Below are 23,806 nucleotides of genomic sequence, written 5' to 3'. Positions count from 1 at the left end.
GGTCATGGCAGTGGGCGCCCCTGGGGGCTGTGGTGGCGGCGGCGGCGAGGGGGAAGTGGTGGCACGGGACGGAGGCGCCGGTCCCCCTGGCCCCGGGGCCGGCGCCGCGGCGCGTTCTCAGCGCCAGCAAAGTTTGCAGCCGCGGGCGCCACACTGCGCAGCGCGTAGGGCCCTCCCCGAGCAGTTCCCTCGGCGGGGTCTGTGCCGCCGCCGCTGCCAGGGCAGGACAAAGGCTCATTAACACGTGATGGGACCGCGCTTCATAAATGGGACCAGAGCGAGAGCGAGCCAGAGACGGCGCGAGCGGAGGGAGAGACAGGGACAGTGCCTGCGGGGCGAGGCTACGGACGCCCGGCCTGGCGGTGACCCGCAGCCCCACGCCCGGCCAGGCGGGGCGAGCAGGAGGACCCGGTGAAGAGTCTGGCAAAGAAGCGAGGCTTGCTGGCTGCGGGAGCGGAGGGGCGCCAGTCCCGATCCCTGTCGCGGGCGGCGCTGGAGGCAGGGGACGGCGGCGGGCGGACAGCGCGGACCGACTGACTTACTGACCGACGACAGAGGCACACCCCGCTCCTCCCCACCCGGCCTCGCCCTCAGCCCGGCGGCGGCGCCACCTCCCGCCCGCTACTCCCTCGGCCATCCCTTCCCTTTCCACTTCTTTTCCTCCTCCGCCTTTCCTTGGCTCGCGCGGCGCGGGTGCTTTCCTCTGGCCGGGGCGGGGCTCCTCGGCTCCCTGCAGAGCTCTCGATAGAGTCCGGGGAACATTGCTTTCTGGTGGAGAAGCAGCCCCTGCGCTGGGCAAGAGGTGCCCAGGGAGATTCTCCCCCGAGGACCGGGGGATGCGAAGGGTAAGACCTGGCAGAGTTGCGCTTGGAAAGACTTTTCCTCCTCCCGCCCCCATGGGTACTGACCAGTGTGGTACCCAAGTATCCTTCGTAGAGTTCTTACGTCGTGTGAGAGAATCGTGCGTTGACGTTTCCTTAGCTGTATAGCCTCTGTCTGTTAATGTGGTCTGTGCTACGTCTGGAGGGTTCTACCGTTTACTAGTTGTTGAATGTATGTGCACCTGGGTCTTTGTATATCTCGATGTCTGTTTGTAGGAAATGTGTAATTGTGCCTATTTGAAAAACTAGCGCTGAGTTGGTGGTGACTGATGTCTATAAATCATATCAGCAACTAAGTCTTCCCAGAGAAATACATCCATCTCTGCACCAAATCTAGAAACTATCTAAAGTAAAATAGCAAATGCCTTATAAAGACATGTGTATCGAATAATAAACTTTTGATATAGAAAAATATAATTACAGGAATCACTCTTCTTGGAAGAACAATAAATGTGTATTTAACTAATAATCTAAATTTAAATGGTGATGAAACCATTTAATTCAAAATTGGCCATTAGATGAATAAAGTTGATGTTTTTGAAAGACATTTCTTGCTAGGGTTCATAATCATAGATGCACCACCTCCAATTGCAAATGTATTTTTACTGTAATAAATGTGAGAAACTGTCATTTGATCATTCGAAAGTTTAAAAGCAGCATGCATGTTTCTAATTTTAGTTTTAAACTGAGCAGATAAAATATTAATACTCTATTAATGATTCTGTCCGCCACCTTTTTCATTTTCCTTCAAGTCAGTGATAGTCTTGCATTTATTATTGTTTTTTTTTATATATTAAGCATCCTCCAGCATTTAATCCAATAAAAGATTAGAGCAGATTTACTGGTTTTAAAGGTGCTAAACGATATCTCTATGGATCCCATAACTTCTCATTTTTATTACCAAGTTAATATCTTTTGAACAATGAGGGAAATGCAATTTCTTAGCAGAAACTCACTAGACATTGAGTATCAGTAGGGTGACCACTGCCATCAATCTGTTTTTCAGAGTATTGAGAAGCGCAGAGCAACCAACCTTTAAGGTTCCCATAGGACTTTATCTGATTTCAAGTGTTGCTTTTCTAATCCTACCCTACTGACAGTTTGCAAGGGAAGAGACACTGATTGATTTTCCTCTATCCTTGTTTTTCCTGGTACTGCTTCCCCTCCCTGCACTCTAACTCATTTAAGGGCAATTTTATCAAAATAAAAGGCCATGTATAGTTTCTTAAGTGAGACAAATTATGTTCTGATCATATCCATACATGAATAGAACCTGCATCCTTCCGGAATGTTAGCAGTTGCTTACTGCAGCAGGTTACTTGGAGGTACAATAGCAGTTGTTATAGCTGGACGAGAGGCTTGATGATGGCCATAGTTTCTAAAAACTAATCCATTTTAGGTTATCAAGAGAACTTACTGTAAATGGACTCTTTTTGTTTCAAAGATGTCTTCCCATTCCAGGCAAGGGGCAGTCTTGGCTGAGGTATGTATCAAGTGTCTGATGGAGAGAGGTCTCATTGTGCTCCTAGGTCTCCACCTGGGAGTAAAATGATGCCACAGGGGGGAATGCTCAGTTCTGAGCTTTCAAAAATGAATTTGCTCTGCTTGCATACTCGTTGTTAGGAAAGCAAATTAGATACTCATGCCCCTAGTTTTAATCGATAGCATCATTATATGTGCACACATGTATAAATGTTATGCCTAGTTTCTGAAGTAAACCATAGGTAGTCTTATTAAATTTGGCGTGTAAAGTTTTAAATTCTGGAGAAAATGGGATTTCATGTTGGAGTAGAGCTCGGCTTTGTTATCCACTGTTTTCTGTCTTTTTCTGTTACCCTTTTCCCAGTGGACTGCAAGCCTCCCTGTCTCGCCTGTGAGATTGCTCTTCTCTAATAAGCCTAGCTACAGGATCACTGTGTTCTTTTTGGCATTTCAAAATGTTAAAATAGTGAAATTGTTAAATGTTAGCAAGATGAAACTGCTTGGAATGAAATTCTCCAGGAAAACCACTCTATTTGTGGCATATTATAGTCTATTCCAACAGAAAACTCCTTGAATTGGTTTACCTATTTCCTCAAGAAGGAAGCAGCCCCATTGATTGCGTTGATAAGTGTTTAGTATGCAGTGTCAGCTTATTAATTACTAAGGCAAAGCCTGAAAAACTCTCTCAGAATAATCAGATGACATTCTTCTTTGCTTTGACTTAGAATTAACATTAACCACCAGGACATGTAGCGAGGTTCTTTGGTTATCTTGCCTATTGGTGTTTGAAATTAGAATGGCAATACTTTATTGTATAAGACTCAACTATTATGAAACGGAACTTATAATAGCACTTTATAGTTCACCATGCTTACCAAATGTTTCTCCCCAGAAAACAGTTGACCTAATAAGGAAAGAGATTATTTCTCATAATTAGCTCTCCAGGAATGCTGCAAAAAAAAAAAAAAAAAGTGGGGGGGGGTTAAATTGAATTTGGAAATACTTAACAACACATGATGAGTAAAAGGAGATTTGGTTATAACATCTTGAATTTAGCTCTTAAGATGGAGCCTGTTCTTTAGGTTGCTGCCTGTTATTCTTGGGGTAATTATGTTAGCTCAGTTGCATGAAGAACACAGATGAGAGCTTTCATTCCTGCTAAAAAGGATGCCGTGTCTCCACCAGTGTAAGTCTGTCTCTTCTGTTTTTGTATTCATCATTTTCTAATTGAACTGACAAATTAGAGTGAAACCAGCCTTTGGTTTAAATAATTTATAATTCTGCCTTTGACTCTGAAACAACCCAGACCCAACATTGTTTGAAAAACTGTGCGAGGGCCAGGTTCAGATATTGCATATCCATTATTTCCAGGGATCGCAGCTCTACTGATTTTTTTCTTTTATTGATTGAAAATTGGTAGCAGAATTAATAAGAGTAAATCAAAACCAATTCATGTACAGTGTGTTGGCAAAAATTTAACTTTCTATTCTCTCCCTGCCATCTCCAGTTCTTTCCTACACTTGTTCTCATAATGATGTTAACTTTGTATTATAATTGTATGAATGTTGTTTTTGAGTGGTAGGGATATTCAACACTTTGCCACCGAATTGCTCTTTAATGTTGGGCTAACCATTTATTTGAATTATTTGTATTTTAGATTAGGTTGGACTAACTTTATAACATAGATAAATTTGCATTTCTTCAAGTATTTTTGGGACTAAAAGAAACAATGTCATTGATAATATATATAGAACATCAAGTTCCAATTTGATGTTCTATATATATTACATAATTTTAGATAACTGAATGGGAAACCCTGATTCATATATATAAATGAACTTTTTCATAGATTATGTATGACTGAAGTAAAAATTCAGATGGCATCTTTATATATTTGGACCTTTAATGCATATTTTAATTAAAAACTACAAATTTGGGATAATAGTCACATTCAAGGAAGCTGTGCAGATGGACACTGAAAGACTCATAGCAAAAGGAAGCATCCACCTTGAATCAAAACAAGACAGTTCCTATTTTCCAGGTCAGGTGGAAATGTTCCAGGCCCATATGTTCTAAGAGTCTTGCAAATATATAAGGATGGACATAACTGTGTTTGATGATCTTTTTACCATAAACACTGATTTATGGTTCTAATAGAGTTTTCACCAATCTTGCTAATCGTTTGTTTTTGGCCAGAAAGTTGGGAGGAAATATACAAGATTACCATCATATTACAATGTATATTTATTTATCTAGCTATATTGTTATATGTAGATCATTATAATACTATCAAGAGTAAGTTAAAACTATAGGAAATCTGTGAAGGGGGAAGGGAAGGTGGTTTTTAGTGGTTTTCTAGTGTTTCTCTTGGTTCTGTTCAATGGTCTGATGTTAGAGGAACTTCTTTTTCAACCTTCACTGCATGTACAATAGTTATGCTTATGACCTATCAGTAATAATAGGTCAAAGCCATTACATAAAGTAATCAGCATGATTACCTCTAGTTCTTAACATAAAATATTTACTAAAAGCTTTCCTGGGTCATATTTCTGTACTGAACTGGGTGCCTCATAGAAAATAAAGTACATTTCATTCTAATAGTTTTTCTAGGACAGTTGCATTTGCAAATATACTTTTGATATAGTTTTCCTGGACATTTCCTATATATTTGAAGTATTTTCCATCTAGAATGTTAATAATAATTATAGGATATAATGTAATATAAAAGTTCATTTGGACAGGTTAATTACATAATTTAGTGAGCATGGAATTCTTAAGGCTCATGATTGTATCCATGTGGGTCTTTGAAGGAAGTATTGTTTACTCACCAAACCTAAGCAAATGGGCCTGGCAGAGTCCTAGCAGTTATTCTGGAATACTATGAGTTCTGTTACACTGTGAATTCTGTCTTAGCCCCAGCTGGAGAAATTTTCACACCTGCACTTTAAGGCAGCTTCCAAAGTTTTGCTTTGTTCATTTGTTTTGTTTTCAAAGATGTGAGTTAAGATTGGTTAGATGGGAATCAGTAATTTTTAGTCGATCCTTTTATTTTTTTAACTCATTGTGCCATTGCATTATGTTACATAGTTTAAAATGTTTCTTAAAGTGGATTTTGCACATTTTGAATGCAAGAAGAAATTTAAGTTCCCTTTCCCCTACAGAGATGGCAAAGCATTTTTTCCTGAGAGTATGGTATTTATTATCTAATATCTTATATTTACACTGTAATTTGAATTGAATAGAAATTTGATATCTATGGCTTGATTCGTCACCACCATTATACAATTTGAGTAACATTTTAAAAATTCGTTAATGCTTTTAGTGAACTAACATTGCAATATAATATTATGTTAAGTCCTGGTATGCATCATTGGAAATCATCATGACTATATACTACATTAAGGTCACTGTTCTAAGTCTCAGTCTATCCTTTATCATATCACTGTTCCCTTTTTCCCAATTTACCCATTCTTCTTTCTTCATTCTGATAGCCACTAATTGTATGTGGCCCAAAACTTTATTTTTATTTTATTTAGTTCATCTGTTTGTCTGTTGTTTTTTTTTTTTAATTTCAAGAAACAAAGTACATTATAATTTCTTAAATTTGACCACATATAGCTATTTTTTTTTCATTCCTACTAGCAAATTCCAAGCTATTGCTTTTTAAAGAAAAAGCATGTGCCAGGCAATCTGTTGTGGTAGTTGAATATACTGGCAAATGTTGTAACAAACTGTGTATGTCAGTAGTATATTTGAATATAATTAAAATAAAATATCATTGGGAAATAATCTTTCTCAAAATCTATGTTTAAATGACAGGCCCCCATCTTTCCTTTATCATTACTTCATTTGTTCCTTTAGACCCATATATTTAGAGAACATTGAAACCAAAAGGAGTTCTATAAAGTAAACTAAAGGGAAGTTTTACACTTAAATTGATGATAAATTCTGCTATGGCATTTTAAAAACAAATTATTCCTTTCACATATGGACATTCAGAGAGGGACATTTTATAACAGTGATTTCTACTGATTAAGAAGTGAAGATATTTTTAATAAAACAACTAAGTCACTATCATAGGTAGTATATCTTGTTGGCTTTTAACTCAGCTGTATTAAAAAGTAAATCAAGTTGGTAAGAGGAACTTAATGCTACTGGATCATTTTGGTTTTGTCCAATGTAGCATGTTAAATGGACCAGATGTTCAACTCATTCCAATGCATTGTTACCAGAATTTGTAGTTGCTTTCTCTAGCTTTTGAATAAGTTGTGGTGAGCAAGTTGTGGTGGAAAAAGAGGAAAGCCAAACAACTTCACATAGAACCAAAGTAAGCAAAGAGATTGTTCAAAGAATTCTGTATCTTTGCATATGTGGTAATTTATGTGGTAATTTAACTGTGGGAGAGGGAGATACGCAGCTACTTTTGGAAATCATACCTAGCTTAATAGAAAGATCAACAACAAAAAAGGAAAGTTTTGAATGATTTAGCTCTCAGCTAAGGAAACTAATTATGAGTAATCTGCAATCCATTTTTATTGATGAAATAATTAGAGAGGGAGCTGTCTGCCCAGAATCTTATATTTTAGTGCTTTGGAATACATTTTCATATGTTTCTAACTTTTAGGTAGTTTTGAGAGACACTCGCCAGCTCTAAACAGTGTAAATTGCATAATTATCAGGGTAATTCTGTAAGATAATTTGAGTAAATCTGCATTGTGTGGGCTTACTGCAAAATTTCCATTGTAGTTTGTCTTCTCAATTCATCTTCTATGATCCATTATTTTATGGTTCTTGGAAAAGAAAAGCAGAAACAGAAGCATTTCCAGCTTATAAAAGATTAAGCTGGTATGTTAACTACTTTTACTTTTTCCCTGGTCTTCTTGCTCCATAATATGGGTTTCTTCACAATGATATTGAAAGAAATGGCTAGTAGTTCTATGAAACTTTGTGTAGACTTTGTAAATAGATTAAGAGAAAATGGTGTGGAGTTTTTAATTTATAGCTGCACACTGGGTAAGTAAATATTTTATCTTGAAGTCTCTTTGCTGAACAAAAATGTATAATAGTAAGCTTCTTAAAATGTACAGCGAAACCCTGAATTGTAGCTTGAAAATCCTTTGCTTATTTTTACACCAGACTGTTTCAGTAAGGTAGAATTACTTTGATTCTAAAGATCTTTTTTTGGAGATAGGCTCATCATGAGAAGGCTTCCTTAGCAATCCACTTCAATGATCTAAAAACCTGTACACTTACAAAATACTTTGCCTTCTAACCTCAATCTGTCTTAAAGGATAATTTTTCCCCCTCTTTGCCCCCCATTTAGTTCTCACTCATAGGTCTCCATGATCTTTAACATTTAACAGTGTTCAGAAATATCTGACTATATCACATAAACCCTAGGGTGGGCTTGACCTTGAATGAGTACAATAGAATACCTCATGGTTGCAATAGCATAAAAATTCTATATTTATATTAATTTGCATCTTTACTTCTTAATCATAACTATATCTCCAAAACCTTTTCTGTATCTTTATTGAACTTTAGTTCTTCCAGCTATGTTTGTACATAATAATTTGCACCTTGAAAACATAATTTTCTGTTTCTGTCTCACACCCTTAGTACACACTAAAGTTTCAACTAAAGTAGATGATACTTAAGTACCCAGTTTCAAAATCATTTTTGAAAGGAATACAACAATAAAAGCTGAATATCCATAATAAAAAAAAACTTACTTTAAATTATTCCAGAGAGAAAGTAAAAGGAGGGAAATTACATTATTTACAAAGCTATATAATATCCTTGATTTCTGTGAGTATATGAATAAATACTTCTGTGAAAATATTCCATTTTAGGCCCTTTAATAAGAGGAAATAATTTTCCATTCTTTTCCATCTAAGAGTTATGAGTTGTATTGGTGATTTCATATTTGAAAATTGGAAAGCCAAATGTTTCATAAAATAAAAATGAGTTGAATTTGCTATTAGAATTGATTTTAGACTCCTGAGACATTCCTTTTTACCTTAGCATCTCTTGGTTATAAACATATCATTTGTTTTTAGTAGAACTTTTCTTTATTAGCTTTCAATTATTTCCTTGGGGCAGAATTCCAAATATTCACAATTAATTTTTATCAATATATTAAATTTATCATTGACCCTTTGTCACAGAAAGGCAATTAGAAATTTAGCCTTTGTGGGCAGTAGTAATAACCCATTTTTACCTTCTATAACATTTTTTATTTATGTTTTAATTAACTCAATTGTTAAATGTATTAAATATTGTAGCAGAAGGAGAAACTTTTCAACCAAATCAAGAACCATGTCCACTCAGTAGAATAACAAATTGATTCCTGAGGGTTTATAAAAGCCACTCCATCTAGTGGTTGAATTTTCATATAACTTCTCTCTAGAGTTGTTTTGAAAATACACTTGCCCATGGAGAAAACTATTTTGGAAAGATCAATGTATAATAGCATTATTTGAGGGAAGGAAAAGTCCATTACTGCCATAATTTCATATATTGTCTTTGAACATCTATTAACAGCATATAATTAGGGTTTATTCAAGGTTGTGCATGTCACTGGATCTCCTTACATGGCAGTGTCTTGCGGCTGAGCACTGAGATTCATAGTACACATCCAGGGTAAACAAGGATCGGAATAAAAGGCAAATAAATGCACATGCAGGAACAGGACTTGCAAAACCCATTGCTATAGAGGGCGAATGTCATCCGCCTACTGCGTTACCAGTGCTTACTCTGTAGCCTGTGGGAGGGGAAAGCAGCTGCGTGAGCTTTACTTGATGGGATAGGGCGTAGTGAAGAATCATTACCCTTGCTTCCTTGAGCTTTATCCATTCTGCAGGTGTGATACATTGATATCTGATGTCATCTCTGCTCATAATTTGCACTTGCCTGCAGTATAACTTCTATTAGGTACTGAGATAGAAGATCCTGGAATAAATAATGGTTGGCGCCTTCTATCAAATCGACATTTGGGCAGGGTTTTTTCTTTTCTTTGACTTATTTGTTCCAAATGGATGTTTCTGTGAGACCCAAGATCCAGTATTAATCCCTTTGTGATCAACTGACTTTATGCCAAGAGAAACTATGCACATTCTATGAAGACCTGACACACAGCAATATTCAATTAGTAGGGAGATTTTGAGTACCTACCCTGTGTCAGGCAGTGTACGAGGAGAGGATATACAAGGCCATACAAGATTGGTTCCTACTCTCAAGATGCTTAGTATCTGAAGACTCACAAGACTCAGAATGACTCCGCTCTTATGGGAGAAGACCACCTCAAAGCACATGCAGGAACAGGACTTGCAAAACCCGTTGCTAATGAGGGCGAATGTCATCTGCCTAGTGCCTGTTACCAGCGCTTACTCTAGTCTGTGGGAGGGGAAAGCAGCTGCATGGGCTTTACTTGATGGGGTGGGGTGTAATGGGGAACCATTACCCTTGCTTCCTTGAGCTTTATCCATTACGCAGGTGTGATACATTGATAGCTGATGTCTCCTGTGCTAGGAATACAAGCTCAATAAGTACATTACATGAAACGTGAGGGCTGTCGTATAGCATAACACTGCTGTCGTGAACCAGCTCTGTGCCTTTTGCTCCCTGAGAGGTTGTCACAAGCCCTCCCTTGTTGGAGCTCTACTAAGGTTTACATAATTCCCACTGTCTTAATTCCATCCACAGTCTTAGGAACTGGAAGTAATCATCTTCCCTCTGCATCTAAGTAAACGGCATTGTTCATGGAATGTCAAGTGAGTTTAATTTTTTTTCTTTTGCGGAATGTTTCAAACTGTTGTTTACTAAGAACCATCATTTCCCAGTCAGATCTAAGGAAGGTCTCCTCTCCTTGCTGGTGTTACAGAAACTATTAGATATCGTACAACTGACAAATGAAAGAAATAAACTTACCACAGTTTAAGAAAAAAAAAATTAGCACTTTATTTGCCAAAGTCACTGCAAATAAAGTGCTAATCCAGGATTAGAATTTATAGGTAATGGTTAATTTTCATCCTTTGTGACGACCATGGGGTAAAATTCATTTACCCCATGGTAAATTTATTTATTACGGGCAATATTTTTACTATTAGCAGATTAGTACTTTAGATTTTAATTCGTAGTATAAAATTATCTTGTACCATTTTTATTGACTTCTTTTCCCTTGAATTAATTATTCCTTCTTCCTTAGAAATGGAAAGACCAGTGTCTAATTAAATGGTTCTAGACTTCGGGTTAGGAGAAGGGACTTTGAGTTATGCAAAACTGGGTTGAGATTCTGGTTTGCCTTCCTTGTTGGAAATTATAAGAAACATTTGACCTCTTTACCCCTCAGTTTTCTCAAAGGTAACATGAAATTTACAATAGAACCTAGTTAATATAAATGTCAAACAAAAAATAGCATATGTTTAGCACAATGCCTGGCGCATACTCATTTAAATGTTTCTTGTTGAAAATATTTGGAAATTGCAATTTTTTCTGTTGTGCATTTAATCATCTTAATTCTCTGAGATTTGAACTTGGAGAAACAAGACATGGTTTTTTAGTTGGACTTAATTTGTGTGTCTCTGGGTCTAAAGGGAATAATCTCTTCCACTGAAAAGTCAATGAAGAAACTGAATGGGCTATGCACATGGGAAAGCAAGTAGCACACTTTAAACCATTGCTGTCCTTGGTAATGAAATGTAGAGATAACCTGGATACTGTTGTCTGGACTGGAATAATATATAGCTTTTGCCTTTTAAAAAAAATTGTTTATGCATACAGAACTGGCGTACAGGTCAGAGATGTGGAGGTGGGGTGAGAGGATTCACCAGAGACAGATTAGGGAGCAGAACAGACAGATATACTGAAATACACTGCTGAGGGGAGCAGTGGGTGGGTCAGGGGAGGTCTGTCAGCCATGTGGGCCAACTTCCTGGTCGGGGATGGAACACCTGCTGCTAGGGGTGGGAACACCTGCTGCTGTGGTTGCCATAGCTTCATGGCTCTGTGCTTTAACCCTTTGTGCCACCAGGGAGGGCCTGCCTTTGCCTTTTAATGACCAGACCTCCTAGATAAGATAAAAAAGAATCTTAGGTTATTTCGTATATAAACTGGAGCTATTAAGTTGAAAAATTTGCATGTCCTGTTGATGCTTTCAATTACACTCGATTACTTTCTTTATAGGTTATATAGAAAAGATGTCACTCTGTCTCTTCAAAGTATGTAGTAGAAGGAACATCAAAAAAGAAGAGCAAAGTTAAATAGTAAACGGAAACTTCATTTGTATTAAGAATGTGCCTCTGTGCTAGTCATTTCTCATACCATCATCTTCTAATAGTGAGTAGTTAGTTTGAGGCAGTTTAAAGGTATCATTTTTTGAGCCATGAAATTCTTTTAGTTTTAACAAGTCTTTAAATGTGAAATAATTAGGCATATGTCAGATTAAATTGGACAGAAATACAGTTTTAGAAGGGTCTTAATGTCTATTAAGTTCATATTAATTTATATATTTTATGGAAAAATCCCAATACTCACTCATATTGTTAGTAAGGATAGATCAGAAGAAATGATGCATTTAATAACTTCTATGTTAGAAAATATATGAAAAGCTAAAGCTTTGAGAACTAATTGCACATTATCAGCGAAATGGAATTTTCTTTAAAATATGGGAAAAAGAACTGATATTAATACAAGGAAGGATTATGTATTTTGCTTGAATTACCAGCATAGTTAAGTCAATCTTTTTTTCCCCTTTGCTGTAGAAAATGAAACAAAAAATGACTGGCTATTTTAATAATTCTAAAATTCTAATGGTTTGGTAAGAGTTAGAAAAGCCTGGCCCTCCCTGGTGGCGCAGTGGGTTAGGGTGCAGCACTGCAAGCTAGCGCAGCTGCTTCAGTGCAAGTTCAATCCCTGGCCCCAGAGCTGACCCACATGGCGTGGCAGACCTCTCCTGGCCCGCCCGCTGCTCCCCTCAGCAATGTACTTCGTTGATCTGCCTGTTCTGCTCTCCACTCTGTCTCTAGTGAAGCCTCTCATCACCCTTGCACCTCTGGCTTGTACCCCAGTTCTGTGTGCATAAATAAATAAATCTTAAAAAAAAAAAAGTTAGAAAAGGCTCAGTCACCCATTCAACCATAGCAGAAGCATCATTCACTGAGTTATGATGTGTGATCCGCCACACGTATTGAGGCAGATTATAAGAATCAACTAAAATTTCCCGACTAACTTTAGAGAAATACATTAGTAAGTTATTTTTCCTGATCAAATTAGTAGAACCAGACTTGTTCCCAGAAATGAACGGAAAGTAACAAGTATATCCACTGGCACCTTCATTCTTTTTTTTTTTGTTGTTTTTTTAAGATTTATTTATTTATGCTTACAGAACTGTGGTACATACCAGAGGTGTAGTGGGTGAAAGGATTCACCAGAGACAGAGTAGGGAGCATAACAGGCAGATGTACTGAAATACATGGCTGAGGGCAGCAGTGGGAAGTTCAGGAGAGGTCTGCCATGCCAGTTGGGTTACCTCCCTGGCCAGGGATCAAACTCATGCTGCAGTGGCTTTAGAGAGCTTCATAATGTGATGCTTTAAACTGTTGAGCCACAAGGGAAGGCCCAGCACCTTCATTCTTTTAAACCCTTTCCAAGTTTCTTTTGTGGGGCTGGTCAAGCAGAACAACAAAGAACCAAAAGGGGGGGGGGAATGAAGGAAGGAAGGAAAGCATTCAGGTTAATGAAAGGCATGTGACACTGACATTTGATGTCTTATACCCCTATCAATTTAGACACGATGAACTTGATATTGTCTCCTTCAAGCATTTATAAAATTAGAATATGAGAGATGGTCCCTTGGAAATGATAGTGGGAGCGCCACTAACTTCTTATGTTAATTTAGAAATTTTTCTGCTTTCCTGAACATGACATCCTGCAGGCAACAAGTATTGCCTGCTGTCTCCCCCAGAGAGACTGTGCTGGCCAGAATTGCAAGGATTTTGACTCTAGATACAGAAGTTGATAAATATCTAAATTATTGAAATGTCTTTCTAAAACAAACAAGGTCTTCAGTGGGGCAATGAAGACTAAAATAACCTCTATTAAATTATACCGATATAGATATGACTCTAATTCTATTTGAAGGCTTGTTTTGAGGACTTCTTTCATGCTCAACCTAATCAGTACACGGATGTTTTATACCCTGACTGGTTATAGAAACAAATATATGGACTTTGGGTAGACTTTTTCTGAAACTCTATGCTTCTACTATACTCAAGGTTTTTTCGATGCTAGTTGATGTGTAAGCTGGAGGTGGTGAATGGAGGCAGGTGCTTATAGGGAGATAGAACAGGTGGTGTTATTCTAAAAATTGAAGTTTTTGAAAATAATAGGTTCACCACATTAAAATATTTATATTGTTATGATAAAGCATAATTTATTGCATAAATTGATATGATAAATATGTTGGTTATGTTCCAAACCAAAAATAAAAAAAATGTTCATTATATTTTAAAAGCAGAATCCTAGGAAAATACCCTTAAATGTCATTTATTTATGATTTATTTATTTGTGCATACAGAACTGGGGTACAGGCCAGAGGCTCAGGGGCCGCGAGAGACTTCACCATAGACAGAGTGGGGAGCAGAACAGGCAGATCCATGAAGTACACTGCTGAGGGGAGCAGTGGGCAGGCCAGGAGAGGTCTGCTGTGTCACCTCCGGGGCAGGGGGGAATCGAACTCATGCGGAAGTGGTTTCAGCTTCTCAGTGCTGTGCTTTAACCCGCTGCGCCACCAGGGAGGTCCAGTCATTTCTTAACTGTAATAAAAACCAACTGCTTCTTTTAGGTGCATCTATGCATCTTGCTAAAAAATTCCAATTATGAATTTTCCCAGTAGCAAACAAAAACAGAATTAATGGTAATCACATCCCTAATGAACTCTCAAAGCAAAAAAAGAAAAAATTACCAGGTCAAAATTACTATAATCCAAATGTAGAAATAAAGGGAAAAATTAGCAGAAGAGTTTTCTTGCCATGATCCCTTTACTGTTAAAATAGCCAGTGCTCACTGGTATTTTGATATTAACAAGAAAGATCCTTTAACTGCACAAAATCCATGTGTATTTTTTAATGATATTCATTAATTAAAATTGGCTTATATTAGGCAGAAATTATGCTATAACTTAGAGCCACACTATGCCCTGGCTCAGATTTTAACAAGCTGGTTTGTTTTAATGAAAGTGCTTGGTCGCATTAAAATGGGAAATTGTGATTACATATGTGGCGATCTTAATATAGAGTAAATCACAGGCACACATGCTTTACATTACTGAAACAAGGTCTGTGATCCTTTGTATTTACGGAAGAAGCTTTATAGCTCTTCCAAATACTGACTAAAATTTTAATCCTTGAGGCCATGCCAGTGGGCAGATTTCCCTAGATGGACTGGGATAGAAAATCATGATTTAATGGGAGGTAGTCTTAATTACTATTGACAAAATGCCTTAATTCATGTTTATAAGAAGCTAAAAGATTTGAATAGAAGATGCAATGTGGCTTTTATCCTAGTTACTGTTAATCCTTAAAACTGCATAAAGTCCCAAAGCAGAAACAGTAGTCTGAGAGATGTGCATTCAGCTATGAAGTGTTCACATTCTGTACATTTTATTTGGCATCTAATGCTCTCCATTTCCTCATCTGTAGAAGTGAGTGGAGATTGTAAATAAGGTCCTGCTAGACTTTGCATGACAATTTAATGATGAAATATGCCTGAAATCTCTCAGTGCCTGGAATATAGTAGATACTCAGTAAAGTTCTCTCCTCCCTCACCTATCTATCTTCTATTTGCTTCCTGCTTGAGACAAGAACAAAAATTGAATACGCAGCTATGACCTAATTAAGACAACAAATTTTCTTGAAATATTAATATATGGCAAAAAGTCATAGTATGAAGTAATGATAATAAGAATAATTATTTATCAAAGGCTTACATTTTGTGCCAGACACTGCCTTAGGTGCTTTATATACATTTTCTTTTCACTTGCAGAACAAGTCTGTGATTTAGGCATCACTATCATCATCATTCCCAGTGTTCAGGTGAGATAGTGAGATCAGGGAAGATTAACTACTTGCTCAAGTACAGGTCTGAGAGTACTCTTGGTCTGCTAACTTTGAATTCAATGATTCACTGCATTATTAGTGCTTTGATGGTTGGAGTCAATGGGGAAGGGAGGAAGTAGGTTCCCTGGCTTAGTTTAGACAGATGATATATTAAAAGGTAGATGGTATATTATTAAAAGTAGCTATAGGCCCATACTGTCCCATGTAGTATGAAGCACTTGATATGTGGCTAGTTTCCACATGTTGAAAAAATAATATTTTAGATATATTGCGTTAAACATACTATTAAAATTAATTTTAAACTTTTGCCTTTCTTTTACATGGATACTGGAAACTATTCATATGAAATTACATATGAATCTCACATTCCATTTTGTTAGACAGCACTGCTCTAGAACCAGAACATCTAGGTTCTTTCTGGTTCTGCACCCCCTAGCTATGTGAATGGCTCACTGCACTTTTCATCTGTAAAGTAGGGATTTTATCAATATGCTCACAATGCCTCCTGCACATAATAAATTGGCCCTATGTGCTTAAAAAGGGAAAATCAGCAAGATTAGTGACTATAGAGGTCAAGAAGGAGTCTAGGGTAAGTGCAAAGTGTAAGCTTGGATGACTAGAAAGCTTATTGACAGCAACATAAGAAATGTGAAGAATGATATGAATAAAGGTAATTCACTGCAGCATTATTGGTAATAGCAAGAGATGATAAACAACCTAAACCTCTGTCAATAGAATGCTGGTCACATTTATCTTATACACTAGATGAGAAGAGAGGTTTTGTGTACTGATGTGGAACTGTGTTGATGTATACTTTAAAAGGTGCAGAACACCAATAGAGTAGCGTGTGTTTAAAAAACTAGAGAGAGGCTGAATATACTTATTTCTTGAATGAGTAATAGGAAACTTTCTGACTCTAAAGAGGAAATGTAATCGACTGGGAAATAGGGATGAAAGGAAATGACTCTTTGCTGTATCTTCCTTTGAGTTTTGAGTCTTAGGAATGTAATATATGCATATAAATAATGACAATTTCAAGAAAATTAGTTTTTAATTGGGCAGCATGAAGGGAGAGTTAGTTACTTGAGAGAAGATGACCACAGAGAGAGGTCATGGATTAGCTCCCAGTAGCTGCATGAAATGTTGGGTTATGGGCCAAATAAGCATTGAATTAATTATCGTTCTCACCTCTGATTTTAAGAAAAGGCAAATGAATGTAATTAAATCACTGCTTTAATGCACCAGTTAATAAAATTCAACTGCCTCCTTATTAGGTTCATGTGAGCAATTTCTAAGGGAACCAACTCTCTCCCTTCTGAGATCATGCTATCAAGCGAATCAATTAAGAAACAAAAGACCCAGTCCTTTGCTTGGAAACCATAGTCTAGTTATGAAAATAAGTATGTAAACTCATGATAAAATGACATGGTTGAAGCCTATAAAGAAGGATAAACTGGGAAAGCTACTACTTCTTGGTGGGAAGGACTGGTGAAGGAGATAATTTTGTATTAGATCTTGAAAGATTAATTTAGGAGTGCTTGGAAGTGAGTGGTTCACGGAGGGGGGGCGGCGAGGGGGAAGAGGAAAGGAGGAAGGCCTGTGTGACCTGAAAAGCCTGGAATCACTTCCCAGGCTATTATGTGGGCACAGTAGTGGGAGTTGAGAAGCAAACATTAGATTTGAAGGTATACAAGGACCTTAACAACTCTCACAAATTGTGGCTCTATTCTGTGTCTCTCTGACTATGAGTGAAAACTTTCATATGTAAACAAATCTGCAATGGGCAAAATTGACTCTGGAGAAATAGCCCAGTGGGCAGCTTGCATGGTGACTGGACTTTGGGCTTTTATTTCTATATTTTTGTTTCTGTATCCTCAGCAACTAGCCTGTGTGGTGACACTGTGTGCCTAAGTGGAATGTCATAGAATCACTGCACACTGGGTGTCCCTGTGTGGCCTATGTGTTGGGACTGCTGCCTGTGGGCAAGCAACTCACTATTCCCAAGTGTCTTATTCTAGGACAGCATGGGAGAGTGTGAAGAATTTACTTGACAAGCTCAATCTAAAGGGAAACCTATTTTCCTGAGTGGAAACTATATCCCATGGGGATTCAGGGGTCTTGGCTTGATGGTACCTCCAGACTGTCATGACTCTCATATACTGATCATGACTGGCCTGTCATCACCTTTGCCGTTTGCACCAGCTGGTAAGATTGTGCCAGTATTCTCACCCGGCTCTATTTTGCCAGTTACCCATGTCACATAGCTCATTCTGTGGGTACTTACACTAGGTAATCATTACATAGCTTTCATTTATAATGTCAATAACATCACTAAAATAGAGCAATTTTTTCTAGCACAAATAGCCTGGGGTAGTAATCCCAGCTAGATACCTTGACTCAAGCTTCATGCTTATTTATTTCCCATTATGATTGGGAGAATTCCTCTTCTACCACGGGCCAGAAAGATATATATATATCTTTTTTCTATTTTGAAGTACAAATATCAGCCAACTCTTTTATGTGCCAGATATTACGTTAAGTGCTATGAATAAATACTATGATCGATGAAGTTTCTTCTCTCAATAAACTTACTGTCTAGTGGGTGGGAGGAAGGGATAGAACAGATACAAACAACAAAAACATTAGAAACTTTAGTAGGTATTGGCCCTCCTTGGTGGCGCAACGGGCTAATGTTCAGCAGTGCAAGCAAGCTGCAACTGGTTCAGTAGAGTTCTATTCCCTGCCCCAGAGGTGACCCACATGGCACGGCAGACCTCCCTGACCTGCCCGCTACTCCCCTCGGCAGTGTACTTCATCTGTCTGTCTGTTCTGCTCTCCACCCTGTCCTGTTGAATCCTCTCACCACCCCTCTGGCCTGCACCCCAGCTCTGTATGCTTAAATAAATAAATCTTTCTTAAAAATGAAAATTTAATAGCCATCGTGATGGGATCTTGATAGAACTCTATTTGGATATTCTAGGAGTTGCACAGGGGCCAGTTTTTCTGACCATGGGAGCAGGGGAGTTCCAGAGCTAATGACATCAAACTGATGGGGAGTGTCGACTAGGTAGAAGGACAGAAAGTGCAATTATTCAAAGTAGTGTTAGGAGCATGAGGAGCAAAGGCACTGAAGGGAAAGGAGTGGATTTGGTATGTTTGTGGAAATGAATCTGTCCCATCAGGACAGAAAAGGAGAGTTGGGGCAGGGGAAGATCATGGTAAGCCTTTGACTGTAGGCCTACTTTAGCCTGCAGGTGTAGAGGTAGAGGGGTCTCCTTTTCAGGGAGAATAGAACATGGACTGCTTGGAGGTCAAGTAAGTAAGGCTGAGGTACGAAAGGAGCTTGGCTGTGCTGACCCAGGAGGCAAAGAGCTACATTTACTGAGTCTGGGGAACACGGGCCTAAAGGCACACTGCATCAATAAATTTGAACTTGGTCTTTAATGCAAAGACAGTGAAACAGGGAATCATATAATCAGCCACATATTTAATAAGAGTCACACTAGCAAATGCTTGGTGAGTGATCAAAAGGGGATAAGCTCAGAGAAAGGCAGGAAAGCCAGTGTTGGGGTTAGTCTCTGGTGAGTAGTGCTGATGGCCTGGAATTTGGGGTAGTGGAATGTGGGAAGGGAGGCCACATTTCACTTTCTGTTTCTATTCCAAAACTGAACAAGCAGAACAGAAACTACATCTTGACACTTAGGGTGTCAAGTTTTTTTGTTTTTTGTTTTTTTTTCTTTGCTTCCATATCTGGCCTCTACTTATACTATTTTTGGTATAAAAATCTTTCTGGGGTTGGGGGAGGCTCTTCAACCCCTTAGCTTGGCTGCTTCTGTGGCATCCTGTATATCCCCAAACATAGTTGTCACCACATTTTCTCACAGTTATGGGACACATTCTCCTGTGTCCTGTGCTACACTGTACAATTCATATCAGGGATGCTTTTCATTATATTGCTGTGTCCCTGGTACCTCATACCTGGAACACAGTAGATACTCTGTAATTTGTTGAGTGGATGAATAAATGAACTACTAATTCAGATAGGTTCTCCATATTTTAGCAAAAGGGCTTAGAACTTTTCAATTTGTTCCAAGATATTGATTGTCTTCTTTCCTGCCCTCCCCCATCAACTCCCAGTACATAGTGTGCTAAGTTTGGGAACAATAAAAAAACAGTAAATAAAGTAATCGTATTTTTGTGATTATTTTAGTTCTTAAACATATCACTCAGTACTTCAACTAAATCTAAGATCCTAAGAGTCATATTTTAAACAGACACGGATAAATAGCATTCTCTAGCTGTTGATCTTCAAGCCAAGTTGCCCAGTTTGTGGGCCTCCTCCCAAGCCCTATTTGCAGCATCCCCTGGAAGGCCCTAGTCCCTTCCAGTCCATGTCCTGCCTTCCAATGAGCTGTGGGACCATAACCTTGGGTACTGCTGCACTCCTTTGTGCTTTGAGGACATGAGCTTCAGTGTAAGTTTTCCCATTAAGACATTTGACTTGGTTGATACAGACATTTTAGACATTTGCATTCTTTCCAGTCAGCCGTGACTGGGCTTACCCCTCTCCTCGGGTGAGTCAGGACTAGAACCAGTGCCTCCTCCTCCTCTCCCTGGTGTGACAAAAGCCTTGCAATTCATCCCTGACTGCACATGGTGTTGATCTGGGGCTGTCTTCTATGGTCAGTCTTACCTGCATGCCAGGTGATAAAGTTGCCAGGAACAGAGATGGTCATGGTTGTTCTCCTCCCTACTCACCAGCACTGGGATGCTGTGTGATTGTGAAAACAGAAGACAGGCGGTGACTACTTCCAACAGTGCTGTGAAAATACTTGCGACCTGCAAGACTACCAGACCCTGGAGGTCCACACGGGACTCACACAGTGACTTAAATCCATAGAACTTAAAAAACGAAACAACAATAACAATAAATGATATTTGGTGGGTGCCACTGCACACCATTTGGAGTATCTTTTCTCTAAGTGACTGACTCATTTTGTTGACTGAATCTGACAAGGATTTTACCCTTTTTAGAGGCAGGAATGAAATGTCACGATGCTACTTGTTTGGGGTGTTTATAGCAGGTTTTAAATTCTCCTGAATGTTCTCACCATTCAGCTTATTTGTTTTCCCTCCTGTTAGGATTCCTGGCAGAGGGTCTCTTTCTCAGTCTTTCTGCGTCTGGTCTAACTGAAGACGGAGGTTATGAAGTCGATCCTGGATGGCCTTGCAGACACCACCTTCCGCACCATCACGACAGACCTCCTTTATGTGGGCTCCAATGACATTCAGTACGAAGACATCAAAGGTGACATGGCATCCAAACTAGGGTACTTTCCGCAGAAATTTCCTCTTACTTCCTTTAGGGGAAGTCCGTTCCAAGAGAAGATGACTGCGGGAGACAACGCCCAGCTAGTCCCAGGAGACCCGGCAGCGAACATTACCGAATTCTACAACAAGTCTCTTTCCTCCTTCAAGGAAAATGAGGAAAACATTCAGTGTGGGGAGAACTTCATGGACATGGAGTGCTTCATGATTCTGAACCCCAGCCAGCAGCTGGCCATCGCTGTGCTATCCCTCACGCTGGGCACCTTCACGGTTCTGGAGAACCTGCTGGTGCTGTGTGTCATCCTCCACTCCCGCAGCCTCCGCTGCAGACCTTCCTACCACTTCATCGGCAGCCTGGCAGTGGCAGACCTCCTGGGCAGTGTTATTTTTGTCTACAGCTTCGTTGACTTCCACGTGTTCCATCGCAAAGATAGCCCCAATGTGTTTCTGTTCAAACTGGGCGGGGTCACAGCCTCCTTCACCGCCTCGGTGGGCAGCCTGTTTCTCACCGCCATTGATAGGTACATTTCGATTCACAGGCCCCTGGCCTATAAGAGGATCGTCACCAGGCCCAAGGCGGTAGTAGCCTTTTGTCTGATGTGGACCATAGCAATTGTGATCGCAGTGCTGCCCCTTCTGGGATGGAACTGCAAGAAATTGCAATCTGTCTGCTCAGACATTTTCCCACTCATTGACGAAACCTACCTGATGTTCTGGATTGGCGTCACCAGTGTGCTGCTGCTGTTTATTGTGTATGCGTACATGTACATTCTCTGGAAGGCCCACAGCCACGCAGTCCGAATGATTCAGCGAGGCACCCAAAAGAGCATCATCATCCACACGTCGGAGGACGGGAAGGTACAGGTGACCCGGCCAGACCAAGCCCGCATGGACATTAGATTGGCCAAGACCCTGGTCCTGATCCTTGTGGTTTTAATCATCTGCTGGGGCCCTCTGCTTGCGATCATGGTGTATGATGTCTTTGGGAAGATGAACAAGCTCATCAAGACTGTGTTTGCCTTCTGCAGCATGCTGTGCCTGCTGAATTCCACCGTGAACCCCATCATCTATGCTCTGAGGAGCAAGGACCTGAGACATGCTTTCCGGAGTATGTTTCCCTCTTGCGAAGGGACTGCACAGCCTCTGGATAACAGCATGGGGGATTCAGACTGCCTGCACAAACATGCAAACAACACAGCCAACGTCCACAGGGCTGCAGAGAGCTGCATCAAGAGCACTGTCAAGATTGCCAAGGTGACCATGTCTGTGTCCACAGATACATCTGCTGAGGCTCTCTGAGCCTGATGCCTCCCTGGCAACACAGGAAAAGAAATAACACCTCCCCCCTCCCCTTTTTTTTAAAAGTTCAAAATCCAAAAGAGTCTGTCATCTCATCGATTATATATTTTTTTATGTTTACCATGTGCAGTGAAAAGGTGGCTATCACCGTGATCAGTTATCAGTTCTCTAACATTTCAGTAGTGTAGGTACTCAAACTCACTTCTCCAGAGGTTTGTGCTGAAGAAAGCGTGTGATTTATGTGACTGAAAAGTCCTTCAGAGTCTTAATGAAACAGGAGAGAAACCGTTGGCTATAGAATTTGACATCCAAGTAACCATAGAAAAATGCCATCATATGAGTAATGCCTTTTAACCACAACTTTCATTATAATGTGAAATGTATTTGTTAATCAGTATCAGAGATGGCCATTTTTACAAGTTAGAATACTTACAGTAGAGCTATTTTGTACAACGTATCGTGTCCTGTGAGATGTGTATCAGTGTTTACTATGTGTTATTTATATTTGTCTAGTACAGTAAAACTGAAAGGTAGATTTATGTGAGAACAGTGGAATACAAACAGTAGACTTATGTCAATGTGATCACTTTTTAACAAAATTTTGCCCTTGATATAACATTAGAAACCTTAATATTTTTTCAAATCTATTTAAATTTGACACTGAAATAACCACAAACGTTTATTTTTCTGTTACAAGAACAAGTTGAAGGCTTTCCAAAGTATTGAACAGAATTCATTGACACTTAGACATTTACTAACCCTGCATTTTCATCGAGGACATTTATTATCTTCTGGACTATCACTGTTCTGTTGAGTGATGGATTACAATCAGAACAGAAGAAAGAAGGCATATTGACTTCTTTGGCTGACATCTCTGACTTTCTTTAGTCTTTAGCTAATACTGGACTTCTTAAGACAGCATGTGTCGATCTTAATGTATATTGTTATCACCGTGCAATTGTTGTTTACTTGAAGAGTATTGCATTCCTAAATTCCAGGTTTAAGTAAATTTCATGCCTGGGTGGCCAAACAAGTCTTCATTTATTTCTTAATTGAAAAGAAGTATTGTCTGGATCAGTACAATTATAATGTGTGTGAATGTGAATATAAATGTGTGTATGTGTGTGTTTCTATTCTGTAACTGTTACAGTAATGTCATAAAGTGAGAAAACTGTGACCAAGTGTAAGCTGTCCCACTTGCTGCACTTTTGCACATAAATCAGTTTCTAAAATTGAGTTCTTCCAGAAAGCTTAGTGATAAAAATACTGACCGCAAACATTCAGAAACTCCCCATACGAGACTGGGTCAACTATTACTAAAATGACCTGTAGGTATTCCATCATACCAGTACTGATCAAGAGATAATCAGTGATGAACATTCAAGTGAAGGTCCATATTTAGTGCTAATGTCATGAAATGAGAGTGTTTTGGTTTCTGAGCACCAATATTGATCAGGACCCTGAAAATGTAAGTCATTACAAGGGATGCGATTCTGAAAAACCCCAGCGTTAACATTTTTCGCTCCTACGTGTAGGCAGATGTGATTCCCCTCTAAGGAGCACCAAACACTGCCTGCTGAAGAGAGACGAGCAGGTCTGGCCCGTGTGGCTCAGGAGACAGGTCCGGCAGTGGGAGATACAGAAGAGGGCAGTGAGGAGGTGCCCCACCGTGACTGAGACTTAGATAGATAGCACGTGACT

At 39.3% G+C, this 23,806-nt stretch overlaps 1 protein-coding gene across 1 annotated transcript; it reads left to right on the top strand.

Annotated features, from left to right (window-relative positions):
* Positions 1 to 244: 244 nt before the first annotated feature.
* Positions 245 to 22,745, top strand: CNR1 (cannabinoid receptor 1 (brain)). Its single transcript, XM_004673680.2, has 2 exons — positions 245 to 845; positions 20,621 to 22,745. The coding sequence occupies exon 2, from the start codon at positions 20,684 to 20,686 to the stop codon at positions 22,103 to 22,105; it is 1,422 nt and encodes a 473-aa protein (XP_004673737.1). The 5' UTR covers positions 245 to 845; positions 20,621 to 20,683; the 3' UTR covers positions 22,106 to 22,745.
* The last annotated feature ends 1,061 nt before the right edge of the window (positions 22,746 to 23,806 follow it).

This window comes from Condylura cristata, unplaced genomic scaffold (genome assembly GCF_000260355.1).
Source record: "Condylura cristata isolate star-nosed mole 26May11 unplaced genomic scaffold, ConCri1.0 scaffold00001, whole genome shotgun sequence".
NCBI classification, from domain to species: domain Eukaryota; kingdom Metazoa; phylum Chordata; class Mammalia; order Eulipotyphla; family Talpidae; genus Condylura; species Condylura cristata.
The sequence above is the reverse complement of the archived record's forward strand: the minus strand, read 5'-3'. Positions and strand labels throughout refer to the sequence as shown.